Raw genomic sequence first — 18,066 nt, forward strand, 5'->3', positions numbered from 1 at the left:
TCAGCTTTCTTTTTTTTCCTTTTTCTTTTTTTTAAGGTTTTATTTACTTGAGATAGCTTGAAAGCAAAAGTGCAAGAAGGGGGTGGGGGCAGAGATAGAGGGAGAGGGAGAAGCCTAGGCTCCCAGGGAGCCCAACTCGGGACTCCATCCCGGAACCCGGGGACTACAACCTGAGCTGAAGGCAGATGCTTAACCAACTGAGCCACCCAGACACCCTGACATATCAGCTTCCTAATGTTTAACTTTTGGATTGTGTATCTCTTTCTATCTGTTTATTTTCAGCTTGGATCTGTCTGTTTACCTAAAGGTAGACAACATATAGTTGGATTTTACTCTTATATATTTATTTATTTGACAGAGATCACAAGTAGGTAGAGAGGCAGGCAAAGAGAGAGAGAGGAGGAGGAAGCAGGCTCCCCACTGAGCAGAGAACCCGACTGGGGGCTTGATCCCAGGAACCTGAGATCATGATCTGAGCTGAAGGCAGAGGTTTTAACACACTGAGCCACCAGGCGCCCCGATCTTGCTTTTTTAAATCAAATATGTTAATCTCTGCTTTTTACTTAGAGAGTTTAACCCATGTATTTATGTAATTATTAATATTAATTAGGTTTGATGAGGTTTAAGGCCACCATTTTCCTATTTATTCTCTATTTGTCCCGTCTTTTCTTCCTTTCCTTCTTTTTTTCTGTTCCTCCTTTTCTCCCTTCTTTTGGGCTTATCGAGGTTTTTTTAGTATTTCATTTTAACTACTCTATTGGTTTTTTAGTTGTACCTCTTTTTTTTTTTTAAGATTTTATTTATTTATTTGACAGAGAGAGACACAGCGAGAGAGGGAACACAAGCAGGGGGAGTGGGAGAGGGAGAAGCAGGCTTCCTACGGAGAAGGGAACCCAACACAGGGCTTGATCCCAGGACCCTGGGATAATGACCTGAGTTGAAGGCAGATGCTTAATGACTGAGCCACCCAGGCGCCCCTAGTTGTACCTCTTTGTATTGTTTTCAGTGGTTGTTCTAGGAGATGCATCTTTAATTTACATGCATCTTTAATTTACTATAATCTACTTAGAGTAGATATTGTACCACTTCACTTCCCATTAAGTATAAGAACATTGCAGCCATATAAGCCAATTTGCAACCATCTTTTTGCTGTTGTTACATTTTCCATTCATATGAACCCAGTCATACATGGTTACAATCTTTGTTTTAAGTAATCAGTCCCTTTTAAAGAAAATAAGAGAAGGAAGAAAATAGAATTTTAATTTTTTTAAGAAAATAGCATTTCTAAAGTTTTATTATATTTAGTTATTTTTTTAAATTTAAAACCAATTAGCCAACATATAGTACATCATTAGTTTCAGATATAGTGCTCAATAATTCATCAGTTGCGTATAACATCCAGTGCTCATGACATCACGTGGCCTCTTTAATTCCTATCACCCAGGTGCCCTATCTCCCTACCCACCTCCCCTTCTGCAACCCTCAGCTTGTTTCCCAGAGTCAAGAGTCTCTTACGGTTTGTATCCTACCCTCTGATCTCCCCCTCTTCAGTTTTCCCTCCCTTCCCCATGGTCTTCCGTACTATTCCTTATGTTCCACGTATGAGTGAAACCATATGATAATTGTCTTCCTCTTCTTGACTTATTTCACTCAGCATAATCCCCTCCAGTCCCATCCATGTCGATCCAAATGGTGGATATTTATCCTTTCTGATGGCTAAGTAATACTCCATTGTAAATATGGAACACATCTTTTTTTTTTTAATTTTTAAAGATTTTATTTATTTGACAGACAGAGATCACAAGTAAGCAGAGAGGCAGGCAGAGGGTGGGGGGAGCAGGTTCCCTGCTGAGCAGAGAGCCTGATGTGGGTTTCAATCCCAGGACCCCGAGATCATGACCCGAGCCGAAGGCAGAGGCTTTACTCCACTGAGCCACCGAGGAGCCCCAAGGACCACATCTTTATCCATTCATCTTTTGAAGGGCATCTCAGCTCCTCCACAGTTTGGCTATTGTGGACATTGCTGCTATAAACATTGGGGTGCATGTGCCCTTTCTTTTCACTGCATCTGTATCTTTGGGGTAAATACCCAGTAGTGCAATTGCTGGGTCATAGGGTAGCTCTATTTTTAGCTTCTTGAGGAACCACTATACTGTTTTCCAGAGTGGCTGCACCAACTTTTATTCCCAATTGATCTACATATTTCCCATATCCAGTACTCTTTTTTGCTCTCAGTCAATCTGAGCTTCCATCTGGTGCAATTTCCCTTTGGCCTGAAGAAACTCCTATTGCATTTTTTTGCGGTGTGTGTCAGCTGAGGAATTATTTCAGCCATCATTTAAATACCTTCCATTCTCCCTCATTTTTGAATATTGTCATTGCACATAGATTTTCTGAGTTGGCTTTATTTTTTTTCACACATAAATTTTGTTCCATTGCTTCCAATCTCCATGTTTTTCTGATGCCAGAAATGTGATGTGTCCTTATTCCTCTGGCATCTTTCAGGATTTTCCCTTTATCTTTGGTTTTCAAGAGTTTGACCAAGATATGCTTTCATGTTTTCTTCATTTTTATACTGCTTGGGATTTGCTGATATTTTTACATATGTAAGTTGATCCAAAATTCATTAAATTTTTGGTTCTTGCTTTTTCAGATTTTTTTTCTGCCCCATTCTTATTCTTTTTCTCCTTCTGAGCCACAATTACATTAGACTCTAGTATGGTCCCTCTGGTCTGTATTTCTTGTATCGTCATTCTCTCTCTCTCTCTCTTTTTTTTTTTTTTTAAGATTTTTATTTATATGTTGGGGCAGGGGGCAGAGAGCACAAGTAGGGGGAGAAGCAGGCAGAAGGAGAGGCAGGCTCCTCCCTGAGCAAGGAGCCCTATGCAGGACTTGATCCCAGGACCCCAGGATCCCAGGATCATGACCTGAGCAGAAGTCATCTCCAATCTCAACCTATGGTCACTTAAAGTCCATCCAATTACATTCTATTTGTTGTACTTTTCAGCTCTAGAATTTGTTTGGTTCTCTTTTGCAGTTATCATTTCTCTGCTGAAATTCCTTCTGTTCATTCATTGCGACCCTTTTTTTTTCTCCTTTGAGTACTTAAACATATTTATAATACCTGTTTTAAAATAGAATAAATTGGGACGCCTGGGTGGCTCAGTTGGTTAAGCAGCTGCCTTCGGCTCAGGTCATGATCCCAGCGTCCTGGGATCGAGTCCCACATCGGGCTCCTTGCTCAGCAGGGAGCCTGCTTCTCCCTCTGCCTCTGCCTGCCATTCTGTCTGCCTGTGCTTGCTCTCTCCCCCCCTCTCTCTCTGATAAATAAATAAAATCTTTAAAAAATAAAATAAAATAGAATGAATTGACTTAGGGATGCTTTCTCTTAGCTGCTTTTTTTTCTTGGCTAAAAAAATCACATTTTCATGTTTCTTACCCATCTAGTACTTTTTTATTGCATTTTGGACATTATAAATGGCACTTGGTAGAGGCTTTGGATTTTCTTCTGTTAACTTGTTTTTGTTTCATTTTAAAGTTTCGGAAGCTTACTTTTATATTTGCGAGGGTAGGTCTGTTGTAGTTCTGTCCTTGGTCCTCATTTCACAAATCCTTTCATCCTGGAACATAATTTTTTTCTCCTAAGGCATGGACTTCCAGTGGTTTCAATGGAGAAGCCGTGGTGTTTGCACAGTCTCCGCACCTTGGCAGGTCTTGAGATCCGCACTCTCTCTCCTTTGTGGTAGGCAAGAGCCAAAATACCTGTCCATTGTTATCTTCCTACTAGACCCCTTGAGTTTCATTCATACAAGAGCAGTCCAGGAGTCAACTAAGGATTTACATGCACATTTTCAGGGACTTTCTTCCTCATTTCCAAATGCTCTGACTGACCTAAACTCTGTTCTCTGGAACATTGAGCCAAAAGGATTACAGTTTTCTGCTCACATTTCAGTCACCCATGCCATGTCATGCAGAGGGTGCTTAGGGGAAAAGCAGTACAAATGCGGATCTCACCCAGGACATTTCTCTCCTTTCAAAGGTTGGATTCCCTCTAGTTTCCACTACTTTTATTTACTTGTTCTTTAGTGCCTTCAAATAGTTACCTTTTCTATTTTTTTTTAAAGATTTTATTTATATATTTGACAGAGAAGAGAGAACACAATCAGGCAGAGCAACAGGCAGAGGGAGAGGGGAGAAGGGAGCCCAATGCGGGGCTCAATCCCAGGACCCTGGGATCATGACCTGAAGGGAAGCAGACACTTAACCGACTGAGCCCTTTCTATTTCATCTAGAATTGGCCATTACTAACTCAGGAAAGTTAGCCCTGGGTAAGCTGCTCAGTCATTACTCAGACCGGCCCCATCTTACACTTACTTTATAGGCACCGATCTTGCTATGCCTGCCTTTGTGGTGAGGACACACGGTGCCTGATGAAATGCTTGAAGCAAATCTCGTGTTCCACTCACCTCATGTGGCCCTGGCATGTCAGAACCAGGAGGCGGCAAGCTGAAGGAAGTTGGGTCGGGTTCTAAGCCATTACCCCTTTTCCAAGGATGCATAGTGTGTGGCAAGAGCATAGCCCTCAGACCTTGCAGAGTGGCACATCATGGAAATTTTGGTATGGAAAACACAAAGATTTCATGCCAATGTTTATTTGGCAGCCATATTTTGAGCACCTATTATGTACAAGGCATTATGCTGGGGACAAAGACGTGAATGAGGGTGGCTCCTCTGAGAGGAAAACACCATTCTGTGGGAGCCCTCGGCAGGTCCCTTGCTGGGTATCAGGGAAGGCTTCCTGGAGGGGGATCCTTGCACTGAATCTTAACCAAGGAAGGGAAGTCAGACAGGACAGGATGGTGGAGGCCCAGTTTGGGGCTAAGGGGACAGCATGGGCAAAGGCTTAAAGTGTTGTGGGAGAAGGTACAAGGCAGGAGTAAGATGAACCCCCAACTCACTGAGCGCCTCCACGGTGGTGGGTGTCTGGTCTTATGGCAGCCCTCAGAGGCTGCACTGGGGGTCAGGGCTTGTCTGAGCCTGTGAAGGCAGGACTCACTCACGCCGCCGTGCCTGGGCCTCCTGGGGCAGCTTCCCGTGCTGACGTGCCTGGGCACTGCGGAGCTGACAGGTAAGCATCTTTTTGAGAGCAGTAAGGTGCTGGATGGGACCCTGACTTCCAAAGAACAGGCTGATGTGAACAACACCCTCCATTTATACACCATCTCCCCTGCCAAAGACTTTGAAAATCAAATACTCCCTAAGCTATGGAAACCCAACCACTGGCTGATTGTTAGGACTTTATTATTCTAATCACCCGGCCCAATTCCAGCCACTGAGGGCAGAACAATGAGCCATTGAAGCTGTGAGGAGGTCTCGCCTCCTATCCACCCTCTCCCTTGGTGGGGCCCTGGCGCTGAGGCCTCGGCGGGGAGGATGGCGGCGGGCCTGTGCCCCGGCTGCACCATTGCACCCCATGGGGACTTCTGGGGGGTCTAGGCATCGGTCTCACTCACCAAGTGGGAGGCCCCAAGAAAACACATCTGGACATTGCTTTGATCTCCCCACATTCAGTCCCATATCTTGACCCTGGTAGCTGAGGAGCTAATTACATCTGCTTGGGGAAATTTATGGGTATGAAAATTCTTCAAAGATGCTAAAGACCACGAGGCACCATTAGCTGTTCTCACCAAACGTGGCCTGTGTGCCTCACTAATAAAGCTATAAAAAGAGAGATGGTGGGGTGCCCTCTGCTGGGATGTTCACACCCATAAGCCTGGTGCCCAGTGCCTGGGAGCCCTAGCTGGGTGAGTGGCCAGTGGTGAAGGCAGGGAGCTGGGTCCAGCTGGCTCTCCAGTGACCCCCCACTGCTATGTAACAAGGTCACACCATCTCTTGTTTATGGTCCCACGTCATTCCCAAGGATTTGGTGTTATTTGATCATCAGTTATAAGCCAAATATCCCAATTTTATTAGGAAAAAAAAAAAACAGTTTAATTTTGTGGAACCACAAGGCCGGATCACTGTCCTGTGAAACTCGAGAGGCCAAGAGCAAAGAGGGCTTGAGCTGGATCTGCTTTGCCAGTCCCTCCTGTTGTTGCCGCTGCCTTTGGATTTTCTGCCTGGGAAGAGGCCGGGACATGACCAGCCAGGCAACAGAGGGCTGTGCTGTTTCCTGAGCTCCTCTGGGGTTCATCAGGGTCGGATTTTCACTCATAAGCACCAGCTCTCTGCCCTGTCCTAGGGGGTCATCTCCAAACCCAGGGGGCCCATGGGAGGGGGTCCTCTTGCTGCCTGCTCTGATGGCTCTGGACTGGCTGCTGGGACCCTGGCTTGGGTTTCAGGATTAGGGAAACCCAAGCACCGTAAAGCACATCAGGGCTGGAATTAGGCAGTCTCAGCTCTAAGATGCTTTGCTGGGCCCCATGGGCTGACGCCACAGCCCCTTCACTGCCCTCGAAGGCACAGGTGCTTGGCCAGGCACCAGGCCACGCAGGGCTCCCAGAGCCCTCGGGTGGTGAGACCAGTAACCCGAGAGCTCAGCGGAGGCTGTGCTGTGCAGCAAGGGCTGGCGAGTCGGGGAGGGGCGAGACTGGGGGGACAGGATGGTGGGTCAGTCCTGCTCAAAGGGGTTCTTCAGGGGGGTGCCAGAAGCAGCATCTGTGAAACAGTCCCCAGGTCTGGTCTCCTTCCTCCCAGGGCCGCCTCAGAGATCCAGAGCTAGTATGGCGGGGGGGAGTCTAGAAACAGGAAGTGGTGACACCAGTCATGGAGGCAGGGCAGGGAGACAAGCCCTGCTGCTTGATGTGAGACCCAAGGAGTGCTGGGCACAGATCCTTCCACACTCACAGACGTGACCTGGCCTGTACGTGTGAACTGATGTCTCTTTCTCCCAATTAATCACCACACTTCCTGCCTAGTGATCTCCACAGGCTGTGGCTGAACCTGCCCCCTCCAAAGGTACCTGTGCACCTCCCTCCTTCACCAGCTTGTCTGAGGGGGGTCCCCGGCAGCTTGGCTCCCCCCACAGTCCAGCCCGTTTGGAGCTGGGATGCCCAGCCTGGGTAGTGAGCAGCACAGAGCTGGTGTGTGCACAATTTGGGGGAAGGAACCCCTCCACCCACACCCACCCCTGTGAAAAAACCCAGCAGAGAAGCCATTCATGTGGAACATCAAACACCTCCCTCAGCCTGGCGGTACAGAGTGACCTGTGGTGGGCAGAGCCGGGGTCCCATGCCATCTCGTCCCCGCCCCACCCTGCTCCAGGAGGGAGGCATCCAGGGCATATCTCTACTTATTTATTAATGTCCCTGCCAGGTATCAGACAGGCCTAAGGCGGCTCCCAGGGCCACTCAGCAGCCAGCCAGAAAGCCCAGGTCTAAGATGGCGGCCGGGGAAGGAAGAAACAAGGACGGGGTGTAAAGGGCTGCCTACAAAGGATACAAGGGCCACTTTCTCAGCCTGGAGTCCTCAGAGGTCTTTAGTGCTGGTGACCCCACCAAGAGGGCTTGGGGCTGTGGCATGGGGTTCTAGGACAGACCCTGGAGCAGGAGCAGGAGCAGGAGAAACCTCTGGTGTCAGTTGGCCAGCTCTCATGCCAGGTGGCCTGTCAGCAGAATGGAAGGCAAAGGTATAGGGATCAGGGCCCTGGGTGGACGAGCAGTGGGGCCCCTAGTGGTGTGAGGCTAAAGGCTGGCAGGGCTCAGGCCCATGTGTGGCTCCACTGGAGGGACACCTGGTCCTGTGCTCTCTGATTCTTGTCTCTTCCACAGTATGACTTGGCCTGAAGTGAGGGCAAAGCCATAGCCCCTTGTCAAGCCAAAGATCCACAGCTTGTGAGTTTGAGGCCAGAAGCAAGCATCTGCTTCTGAGGCTGGGCACCCTCCACCCTGAGGAGCCAGGCCCAGCTTGGGCCCCAGATAGTGCCAAGTATGCAAGTACCCCCACCATCTGGGTCAAGAATTGGTTCAGAAAGAGAACACCCTACTGCTGCTTGCTCACCTGGGGGCTGGGGCACGGGCGACCTGTCTCTGGCAGTGACCAGCCCACAGTGTCCCCTGTATACACCCTGACAAGGACCCATGGTGGGTTGAGTGGGAGCAGTGGGCACTGATGAGGAAGAAGTTTGGTGGATGGAGGCCAGGGCAGGCTTAGTCAGGCTAGGCAGGACAAAGACAAGGCCGTGGCCCAGACCAGGGGCACTCAGGGACCACTCAGAGTGGAGAGAGGTAAAGGAGTGGCTCCCAGAGGGACACAGAGATGGGTGAGAAAAGTCTGGGACATGGAAGACTTGGCTGGATCGGAGTGTACCAGCTTGGGGAGATAGGAATGGCCACTGGCAGCCCGGCCCCCACCTTGGCCCAGACCCCAACCATCAGCCCAGCACCAGGGAGCCTCACATGGCATATTTGGAAGAACTAGATGCCTACATGTGGGCTTCCTGTGCATTCTATAAGCCCACGCTGCAAAGGAGCCCCCAGACCAGAATGGGCTGGGCACCTGAAGCCTGAACAGGGTCTGGAGGGTTCAGTGACAGGGCCTGGTGGCCCTAAGTCTCTGAAAATGGCACAGCTTCCAGTGAGCACACTGCCTGGCTAACTTGGGTGTCATGTTTTACAGGGTCCCAGACAACCTGCGTAGCTCCCAACAGCTCTGCATGTAGAGCCAGGGGCAAGGTTCTCAGCCCTGCCCCTGGGGCCCGCTTCAGGCTGGGGCATGGTCCATGGCACAGAGCCCAGCCTACACCTTGGTGCTGCTGCCTGAGCCCGGTGAGATGAGGCATGTGGCCGAGACACTGCGGGAGTGGGAGATGAGCCACCCCAGGGACCTCAGGGGCAAGCCCAGACCTAAGGCCACAAACACAGACACCCCAAACCACAGGCACCATCTGATGCCAAGCTGTTTCTCATGGGGCAACTCCATCTGTGAGGGCCCCTGGCTGGGCACCGTGGTCGCCTCCCCAGCCAGGACACCCCGGCCACATGCGAACACGGCTGAGGCATGTATAGGGAGAGTTCCCTGATGGCTACCCAAAAAAGCTGACGGTCCCAGCAGAGCCGTGGGATATGGGGGGCATGGTGGGCACCAGCGACCAGGTTTGGAGACCTGCAGACTGAGCATCTGGGCCACCTTCTGGGGGCTGATCCCCCTTCTTGCAGCCCCCCATCAGCCCTAGATGTCCTCCTCAGGCCCAACCTGCTCCTTGCTTGCTGAGCCCCTTTGCTCCTGGTCCAGCCCTCCATAGTAACTTGTCACCCCTTCTCTGTACCCCCACCTTCCTGGGGACCTCAGGACCTTTAGAGACAGAGCCTCACGGGGCTAGAAGGAGGGGGACGGTGGGTGACCAGAGGGTGACCTGCTCTGTTTTACAGCAGAGGCAGAGGCAAGGGAAGGGGTAGCTTGGCCCCTGAGCAGCAGCACTCCCCCCACCCCCTAAGCAACATCATTGTGAAATCTGGAGCCATAAGTAGAAGCACGCAGGGCATCGCTGGGCTAATTATAGGTTACACGAACAATCTGAGAAATTAAAATCATATTTTCATTGCACCATAAAAACAGGCAAAGGTGGTGGGAAGGTAGCCCCAGAGCCAGGTGGAGAACACCTGGCCTGTGCCACTTTGTCCCCTCCCTGAGTTTCTTGGGAGGAGGCAGGACAGGGCAGGGGTGTGCCCAGGGTCTTGGGCCACACGGTGAGTTTGGACCTGGACAGTCCCTGGGATGTGCAGAACAGAAACGATGATCGCCCAACACATCGCCCAGTTCCCCCATGCTCTTAACTCAGACTGGAGACCCCAGTGCATGACCTGCCTGAATGCTGGGCAGGGGACCCTGGACTGCTAGGCCTCACCAGAGCAGTGGGGGCATGTAGGGCACCCTGGGTTCCAAACCTCACAGCCAGGCAGGCATAAGCTGATGCAGGATATGTCCCCAAAGGTGGCCCAGGTGATGACCTTCTGTGGCATGCCTTCGCTGGGAATGCCCACTGTTTGTGAACCAGGCCAGGCCTCTACCCACAGTTTACCAGGAAGGCAAGAGCCGCCATGCCCAGTGAGTCAGTGGGCCTGAGGCGGGGGCTGTGAAGCCTCAGGACCACACAGGCAGCATCCCTGACAAGGGCTGTCCCAAGTCCTCCCATGATTGGACAGTGAGGCTGGCGGGGCCAGCACCATAGACGCTTCTTTCTGTCCTAGGGGAAGGCACAGGCTGGATGACCTCGCCAGACACGGCGTGAGAGTGGTTGTTATGGACTCAGCAGGTGTGCCAGAGCAGAGCCCGTCCTGAGGGAGAGGGTGCATGGAGAAAACCACTGGTGGTGCTGGGGGGATGGGGTTTATGGCACCACAAAAGGCTGGCTGGCCCTCTGGCTGACTGGTGGGGTGGGCAGGGAGGTGGCAAGTCCTAGCACCAGAGACTGTCTGGTGTATGCTGAGAGCTCCCCCACGGGCTGCATCGTTTCTGCCATCCAGAAAAGCAGCGGAGCCATTTCAAGCTCCATGTTTGTCCCACGGCAGGGGCACGGCCCAGCTCCAGGGGCCCCCTCCTGCCCTGCCGCCCCCAGCAGCTCAGCTGTTTTAGCTGACCTCTGCAGACCTCTCCCAGTGCCTGCTAGGCAAGGGAACACCCCCCCCCCTCCCCGGGAGTGTGAGCTACACCTTCCAAGGCAGGGGCGTGGCTGCCAACCGTGCGTTAAATGGGACACGGCTGGTCTCACGCTGCACTTGTCAGGAGGGTGCTGGCCCAGCCCTGCACTTGGCGTCTTCACTGGGTGTCTGAGAGCTCCTGCACACGCTTCGCACCAGGCGAGCAAGCGTCTGAGGCTCCCGTAGGCCCATCAGGTGCAAAGACATTCCTTTGTTCCCTGACAAGCAGGGTCCCATCCAGGGCTCCTGGGCGGGCAGACTAAGTGATGTTTTCTTAAGGAAGACACGAGATTAACCACCGTTAAAGCTCCAGCACAATGCATGGCCCTGCCCCTCACTGTCAGCGCTGTCTCTCTGCAGTGACTGACAGGTGCGGCTGGGTGCCGAAGGGCGCTCCTGGGGCCCGTCAAGCCCCAATGGGCAGGATTAGCCCGAGCGCAGCAGCAGACACGCCGGCTGGGAGAGCCACGGTGGAAATGTAATGAGGTGCCTGACGTTCGAGGGACAGAAAGCCTCCAACAGCCCTGCCAGCTCCTGTCACCGGGCCACAACACTGGCAAGTAGCTCTGGAACAAAGCCAGCGGCTTCCCCACCCCTGCTGAGTGTCTGCTTTGCTGTGAGGCGCAGGTAGACCCTGCAGAGGGCCGGGGGGGGGGGGTGCTGGCTCTGTTCCCTGTGCCTGGGAGAAAGGGTCAGGGTCTTCTGAGGTGTGGCTACAGGGGTCGTGGGGCATGCGGACAGCTCAAGAGCGGTGCCCTGACTGACAACTGTGAGGGGAGAATAGGTTTGTGTGTGACAGGCCTGGGGCGGCCAGGCCCCACCCCAACCCGGGCCGTCCTGGGGGTGCATTAGGGACAGCACAGATAGGGGCACACTTCAGAAAAACACCCTCTTTATTTATACTCCAGAAATACCAGGTGGGGAGCTCAGATGTGGGCAGCCCACAGGGTGGGTTTCTGCACACACCGTCATCTTCTGGCATTGGGGGCTGGTGGGGCTGGCCTGGGCAGGAGGGTGCGCGAGGTGCAGGGGCTGATGAGCCCTGGAGCCATCCCTGCGGGGCACGTGGGCAGTCCGTCCAGAGGCCACCCACGCCGACGACCTCCGGGGCTCTCCAGGGGTGAGGCTTGCCTGGGCTCAGCCTCTGGTGTCCTACAAGAGTGGGGGGTGGGGCGGTGCTCAGCATGGGAGAGTCACGCCATCCCTGCATTGGCCTGGCCATGTCTCCCGTGCCCACACACAGAAGGAGTCTCTGCGGACAGGTGAGACATGGGCCCCAGAGAGAGCCCCTGCCCTCACCAGCCTGATGCGTCGCAGGGAACGCTACACTATTAAAAAATATTTTGAAATCATAAAAACACAGCTGGCTCTTTACAAAACAGCTCTGTTAGGTACGATTTGTCCGTATCAAGGGCAGCCCTGGCTGTGGAGGCTGTAGGACAGTGGGTGCCCAGGATGCCCCCAAGAGAAGCCCCAGGCCTGGGCCCAAATCCATGGGACCTTCAGCTGCCATTCAGGCCCTGAGGCCTGGTTGAGGGTGTCTCGTGGGGTGCTCCCTGCTCTGTCTATACTCTACTTCAGCCCTCAGTACCCCAAACCTGGGAGAGGCTGACAGCTACAAGGGACACCCCAGGCGGGGCTGCTAGAGCTTGCAGAATGTCTCACAGGACCAGCTGAACAGGTCCTGACCACACGCAACCTTTCGGCAGGGGTCAGGGAGGAACTCACTAATTTCTTCCTCCTCAGAAGAGGGCTGGGGTGAACAGACCCCAAGGCTTCTGCCTGCTGTCCGGCTGGGCCAAACTTTGCAAAGCTCTAACAGAACCAGATATGTGGGCCACTGCCGTGCACAAGGCAGCGTCTCCACCTTCTGGGTGACAGAGAAACGAGCCAGTGCAGCTCTGCATGGAGTGAAGCTGGAAAGGGAGGCCTGCTTCTCCTACCCAACAGCCCACTGAGCTCAGTCAGCCCAGTGTCCCCCAGCTTCCCCCCAGCGCCAAAACAGGCCACTAGGGTGTGAGCCCAGCCTCAAGACATTTCCTGCATTTGGGGACAAGCGGCAGCCAGGCCAGTGTCTGGGGAGGGAGGGTGTCCTGTTGTGAGGGAGGGGTGCCCTCACAGGGCCTCCTTCCCAGCCCTGTTTCTTCAGCTCCTGTAGTTGGGGCACAGGGCTCCCATGTCTGAGGTTGGCACGGTGGCTGTGGCCTCCCATGTATCTGGAGAGAGCTGTCACAGCGACACTTCCTCCACCCCCCGCCCCCCACCCCATGCTTCCAGCCTTAAACCCAGAGCCTGCCCCAGCTGTGTACCTGGATGTGAGCCTCCGAAGAACCTGGCTGTGGGGGGCTGCAGGCATGCCACGTGCCCTTGTCTGGGCAGGGATGGCTGCTTACCCTCAGCAGCCCGTCACGGTGGGGTCCAGGCCCGAGCGCTTGGAGATACGCAGCTTGGCCACCTCCTCAGCGCAGGTGGGGTGGATGCCCACTGTCCGCATCACCTGTGCATAGGAGGCCCCACACCTGCACACAGCGGGGCGGGGGAGGGGTTCAGGAGAGGAGTCCACACGGGGTGGCACGTCCACATCATCCCGTCTCTCAGAAGATGGCACATGGGAGGGCCCTGGAAGTCCTAGTCTCCTCGTTGCTCCCCAGGCCTGGACACTACCCTCTTCTCCAGCCAGCAGCCAGGAACACCCACACACATCTCTGCTGGACCTGTCTCCCACGTGTCTCCCAGCAAATGCCAAGCAGCCCCACCTCCCACCTCCCCTCGGCCCCCTCACCTGCTCCATCCAGGCTTCCTGCTGCTCCCAGCCCGCCAGGAGCAGACCTACCTGGGTCCATGGCTCCAGATACTCCTTCTGTGGGCCTGCTCCCTCTCCCCACCTGCCCCAGCGAGCTAGGTCGAGCCCACTTTGATGAGCCCTGCGCCGACCTGGCCTGGTCCTGCTCACGGCGCTCTTCTGCTCAGCACCCAGCTCTTGTCACACACACGTCCCCTCCCCCTGCAGCGGCGACCACCCACGGGGCACCAGGCCCCTCCTCAGAGGCACAGTAAGTGAGGACTCCCCGCAGGGCGCTGCCACTGTCAGCAGAAGGGGCCGCCACAAACAGCCCTCCTTCCATCTATACACACATGTTGCAATAGCTGGTGCGCGAGTTCCCAACTTGAACAAGCGTGTGTTTCAAACTGTGGGCAGAAGGCCCCCAGAGGGAGCGTCCGGTTCACACCCTCCTCCTGACTATCTCTGAACATGGGTCCCCTCACTCCCCTGATTTGCTCAAACCTTCAGTGTCTCCACAGTGCAGGTGCTGGAAATGATCACCACCAGACTGGACGGTATCAAACCTTTCAACCCTCACTGACCAAAATGGTTTCTTGGTGTTTTAATTACATTAAAAATTCCAAACAATGCACAGCATCTTTCTACTATTTATTTTAGCTTTCTTTACCTGTGAATGGCCCGTTCACATTCTCTATTGGCTCTGTCCTAAAATTATTACTGTTACCTGCCAGGAAGCCTGGGGTGCCCCTGGGGTGTCTGGACTAGTCCCTCATAGCCCCCATCAGTCTTCCTGGATGGGGCCTGCCCCTCGACCTCTCACCCTGTCCTAAGACCTCCTAAGACCAGCCTCTGAGGCTAGATCTTGGCCACAGCCCCAAGCCCCAAGCACATGGTGGGGTGGCCCATGCAGCCCTTCTCTGTTCCTTCAGCTCCACTTTGCCTTCCACCCTCCTGCCTCTGACAGCCCCACACCCCTCTGCCCCCAGACAAACCACCCCCACCCAGAGCCTCCAGCAGCAAAAGTGCCAGGCAAGCCTGGGAACCCGGGACCCCGCAAAGCACAGCACATGCCGGCCCTGGGGCAGTGGGCGGACCTTGCTCATGACTGCAGGTGTGCTGGGCCCCGTGAAGGAGGGCCCCAGCCCTGTTCATTCTAAGTAGAGAAGACCCAAACTGGGACCCACCCTCGCTGGCCAGGGATTCGGGCCTCTCCCCTGGCCCCCCAGGTGGCCTGGCCACAGACTGACACAGTATGGCTGGCTTAAGAGCTGGCTGGAGAAGAAAGCTGCCTCTCTTGTGACGGGAGCTGCCGTGTCTGAGGAGATGGTCTACCAAGCATGCAGATGATGGTACCTAAGAGCAACATCACAGCCGCAGACTTCCCACTGCAGCGCCACCAACTTTCAGAGCCATAGGAGCCAAAACAGTGCACAACGCTAACATCCCTCCCCACTTACTTGATCCCTAGAGCAAATCCTTGAGTAACTTCGCCTGCGTTGGGGCCAAGGAAGTGCAGGCCCAGTACCAGCTGTGGGGGCTTCCGCAAGCACACCATCTGAAAGCCACATGATCAATGGTCCGATTGGCTAGTGACAGGGCCCCGGGGCTGCACAGGCGGGCCTGCCCGGGGGGGATGGGCAGTTGCAGGGAGTTTCCCCACCCCCGGGTGCCAGCTCTTTCCCTGCCTCTCACCTCCTGGCATGGCCCACAAGGACACTCACCTTTATGTAACACTGGGACGCATCCCGCTCAGCCACTGTGAACTCCAAGGGTTTATAATACGCGTGATAAACCTAAGGGACAAGATACCAATTCCTAGAGTCAATAGCTTCCTGGGCTGCAGGGATGGGGTGGGGACCCAGAACTGCCCACGTGGCCTGCATGTTGTGGGTGGGGTAAGGACATGGTGGGGTTGGCTGTGAATACCACCCTTCTCACTCCCACACAAAACCAACCTTTGGCCAGGGCCACACTGTCTGCAAGACAGAACCTTTCCCACCTAGACCCAAGGCCCCCACGGACCACAGTAGCAGAGTGGGCCCCAGACTGGCTAAGTGGAGCCCACCATGTCTTGTCACAGAGCCCGAGTCTCAGAGCGTCACACCAGGTGGATGCTGAGGAGCAGATGGGGTGATGATGGGCAGTGGAAGGGGGTGCTCAGCCCACCCAGTGGCTCTGTGGCCTCCCAAGGGTACCCTGGTGCTGGCTGGGCCTTCACTTGAGCAAGGAGGGGGAGGCAGGCCTGGGGAGGCCCCTGGCCCACACCGGAGCTGTCGGCCAGAGGCTTTCAGCACCCAAGAAGGGCTCGACAGCGTGTTCGGGGCTGCGGCTGAGTAAAAAATGAGCAGGGCCCTCACATGTGCTGCACAGCCATTATTAATTAATGGAACTTCAGAGAATATTGTTCTAACTAAGACAGAATTGAAAAGAAAACAAACAAAGCGTATTTGGCCATTCAACATTGTGAAACATAAAACAACATTATAGAATGCCACGAACATATGTCCCCATGTACTTGTGATGAATCAAACAAAAATAGCAAATAAAGTGCTGGGGGGAAGGCTGGCCTGTCAGGCCTGGCCCGTTGATGGAGGGGACCGGGGCGCTGGGGCAAGGGGCAGGCCCTGGAACCCAGTGACTCATTCCCAGAGGGTACGAGGCCTGTGGTGGTGGCCACACAGGGGCTAGTTTCTCCCGGTCCATTGCAAGCTGCTGCAGTAGCAAGATGAAGTCATGCTGGAGGCTTCCGGCTTCCCCGCTCCTGCCAGGCCACTTAGGGTACCCTCAGGGGCCACCCCAGGGCCACGGCAAGCTGACTGAGCACACTCAAGAGGCAGTCTTCCTTTGGGGGGGGAGTACTTAAATCCGGGTTTTTGGGGGGCCTGTGAGAGCTGGACGAATCGCAGATCAGGAACAGAGACCGGGGTGGCAGGGAGGTGGGGGTACCTGAAGCCACAGCTGTGCTGTGGTAGAGTGGGGGCAGCAGGACTCTGGGAGCAGAAGCCGATGGCAAGAGAAGTTTGGGAGAGTCGGAGCCTTTCCAGGTAGAGGGAGACACATGCCCCGTGAAGGGCCACAGCCCAATGCTGCCCTGGTTTCTGGGACTGTCCTCCAGCACTCCTGTCCCAAGTGTCCCTCCATGCCATATCTTGGCCAGCACTCTGGGCCCCCCGCCCCACTTTGACAAACTGCAGGCCCCAGGAAGCAGGGACACCAATGCTCCTGCTTGCCTGCCAGGTCTGGGTTGGGGAAGGGCTGTCGTCAGGGTGTGAGCACCACACAGGCATTGTGTCCTGGCAGCCCTCTGTCCTTGGAGCCCCAACATACCTCCACGTGCTCCTCTCCGTGGCGAGCCACAGCCTCCTCCTCCGACAGCCCCACACAGCCGTACTCCAGTGGGGTGAAGACGGTGGTGGGAACCTGGAAAGCCAGTCCCAAGTGAGGTACACGCCTGGGGACCCAACACTGAAGATCCCCACTCAGGCCAGGTCCCCGGACATGTAAGTTAGCAGTCTGCCAGAGGGGGTGGGGGAGCTACCCTTGCTTGTTGCGAGGCCACTCCCACAAAGCTAAACCTTACTCATGAGTGTGTGCGTGCACACACAGAGGTCCACATGCCTGTGAGCGTGCACACAGGCTCATGCACGCCCCCCCCCCCCCCCCCCCCCCCCCCCCCCCCCGTCCCCGCACCAAGAGTTACCCTGTCTCCAGGCTGGATGCAGCTCACTGAAGGGCAGAGGGTACTCACGTTTTCATAATCCATCACGTCTGAGGACTGACCACACAGCCGTTGGGCCAGGAGCTTTCCTGCCATTATGGCCGTGGGTGTCAGCTCAGGCCGCCCCTGATGCATGGGAGGAGCCCAGGGTTACTTCAGCACGTCTGGGGGAGTCTCCACAGGACCCCTGCCGCCGCCCATGCCTTCCTAGTGAAGCTTCTCCCCATCCAAAACCTCCAAAGCCTGTTTGTCTCTGGGCGCAGGGCCCTGGGACAGTTTGCTTATCCTGCTTGCTTCCTTCTCCCTGTCCTGCTCTGGGGAGCCACCTGCGGTTATGGCCCCCATCCCTGGAAGAGCAGGTGAGCTGCCAGTGAGCCCCGCCACACTACCCACCCTGACTTGTGGCTTCCCTCTGAACCCCTTCTTCATGTTGGTGACCTTGGAGAGCTGCCCTCAGGACAGAGCTCGGAGTACCCGCTCCTACTTAATTGTCTGTAGTAACCAGGATTCAGGCTAAAACGGGCCCTGGAAGGATTTCGTGTGTGCCTGACATGCAGCTTGGCTTGCACGTCACAGTCCATTACAAATCCCAAATCCGAATGCCTTGCTGCTGGAGGCCCCTCCGTCGCAGGGTGTGTCCCGCTCCAGGAGCCAGGGGGGTGGGGTGGGGGGTGCACAGCCCCCCATGTTCCTACACGCGTCGGCCTGGGACCGGCTGCCAATCACCTCTGCAGCAGCAGGAAATGCAGATGTTGTTTGACATTCCAGAAATGAATAGAGATCCGCAGAGATAAACTCGTGAAAGCAGCCCGTGCATTCCACCGGGCCTGACTAAGTGCGGAAACGTCCATGCGCGCAGCACAATATGTCACCAGACAATGGCCGCCCCGCCCGCCTGTGGGACTCTTCCCCACTGCACACCGGAC

The 18,066-nt window shown here is 54.7% G+C and overlaps 1 protein-coding gene across 2 annotated transcripts in view; it reads right to left on the bottom strand.

The window, feature by feature from the left end:
- Positions 1-11,512: 11,512 nt before the first annotated feature.
- Positions 11,513-18,066, bottom strand: part of TXNRD2 (thioredoxin reductase 2) — a 49,687-nt gene continuing 43,133 nt past the window's right edge. For both annotated transcript variants that reach the window (XM_059409101.1, XM_059409100.1), the window contains exons 13-18: positions 17,171-17,266; positions 16,750-16,842; positions 15,144-15,215; positions 14,880-14,977; positions 12,947-13,156; positions 11,513-11,789 (exon numbers count right to left, since the gene is read on the bottom strand). In XM_059409101.1, the coding sequence (XP_059265084.1) occupies positions 13,033-13,156; positions 14,880-14,977; positions 15,144-15,215; positions 16,750-16,842; positions 17,171-17,266 (483 nt within the window). In that variant the 3' untranslated portion in view covers positions 11,513-11,789; positions 12,947-13,032. The remainder of the gene's footprint in view (positions 11,790-12,946; positions 13,157-14,879; positions 14,978-15,143; positions 15,216-16,749; positions 16,843-17,170; positions 17,267-18,066) is intronic.

Source organism: Mustela nigripes, chromosome 8, assembly GCF_022355385.1.
Source record: "Mustela nigripes isolate SB6536 chromosome 8, MUSNIG.SB6536, whole genome shotgun sequence".
Taxonomy (NCBI): Eukaryota; Metazoa; Chordata; class Mammalia; order Carnivora; family Mustelidae; genus Mustela; species Mustela nigripes.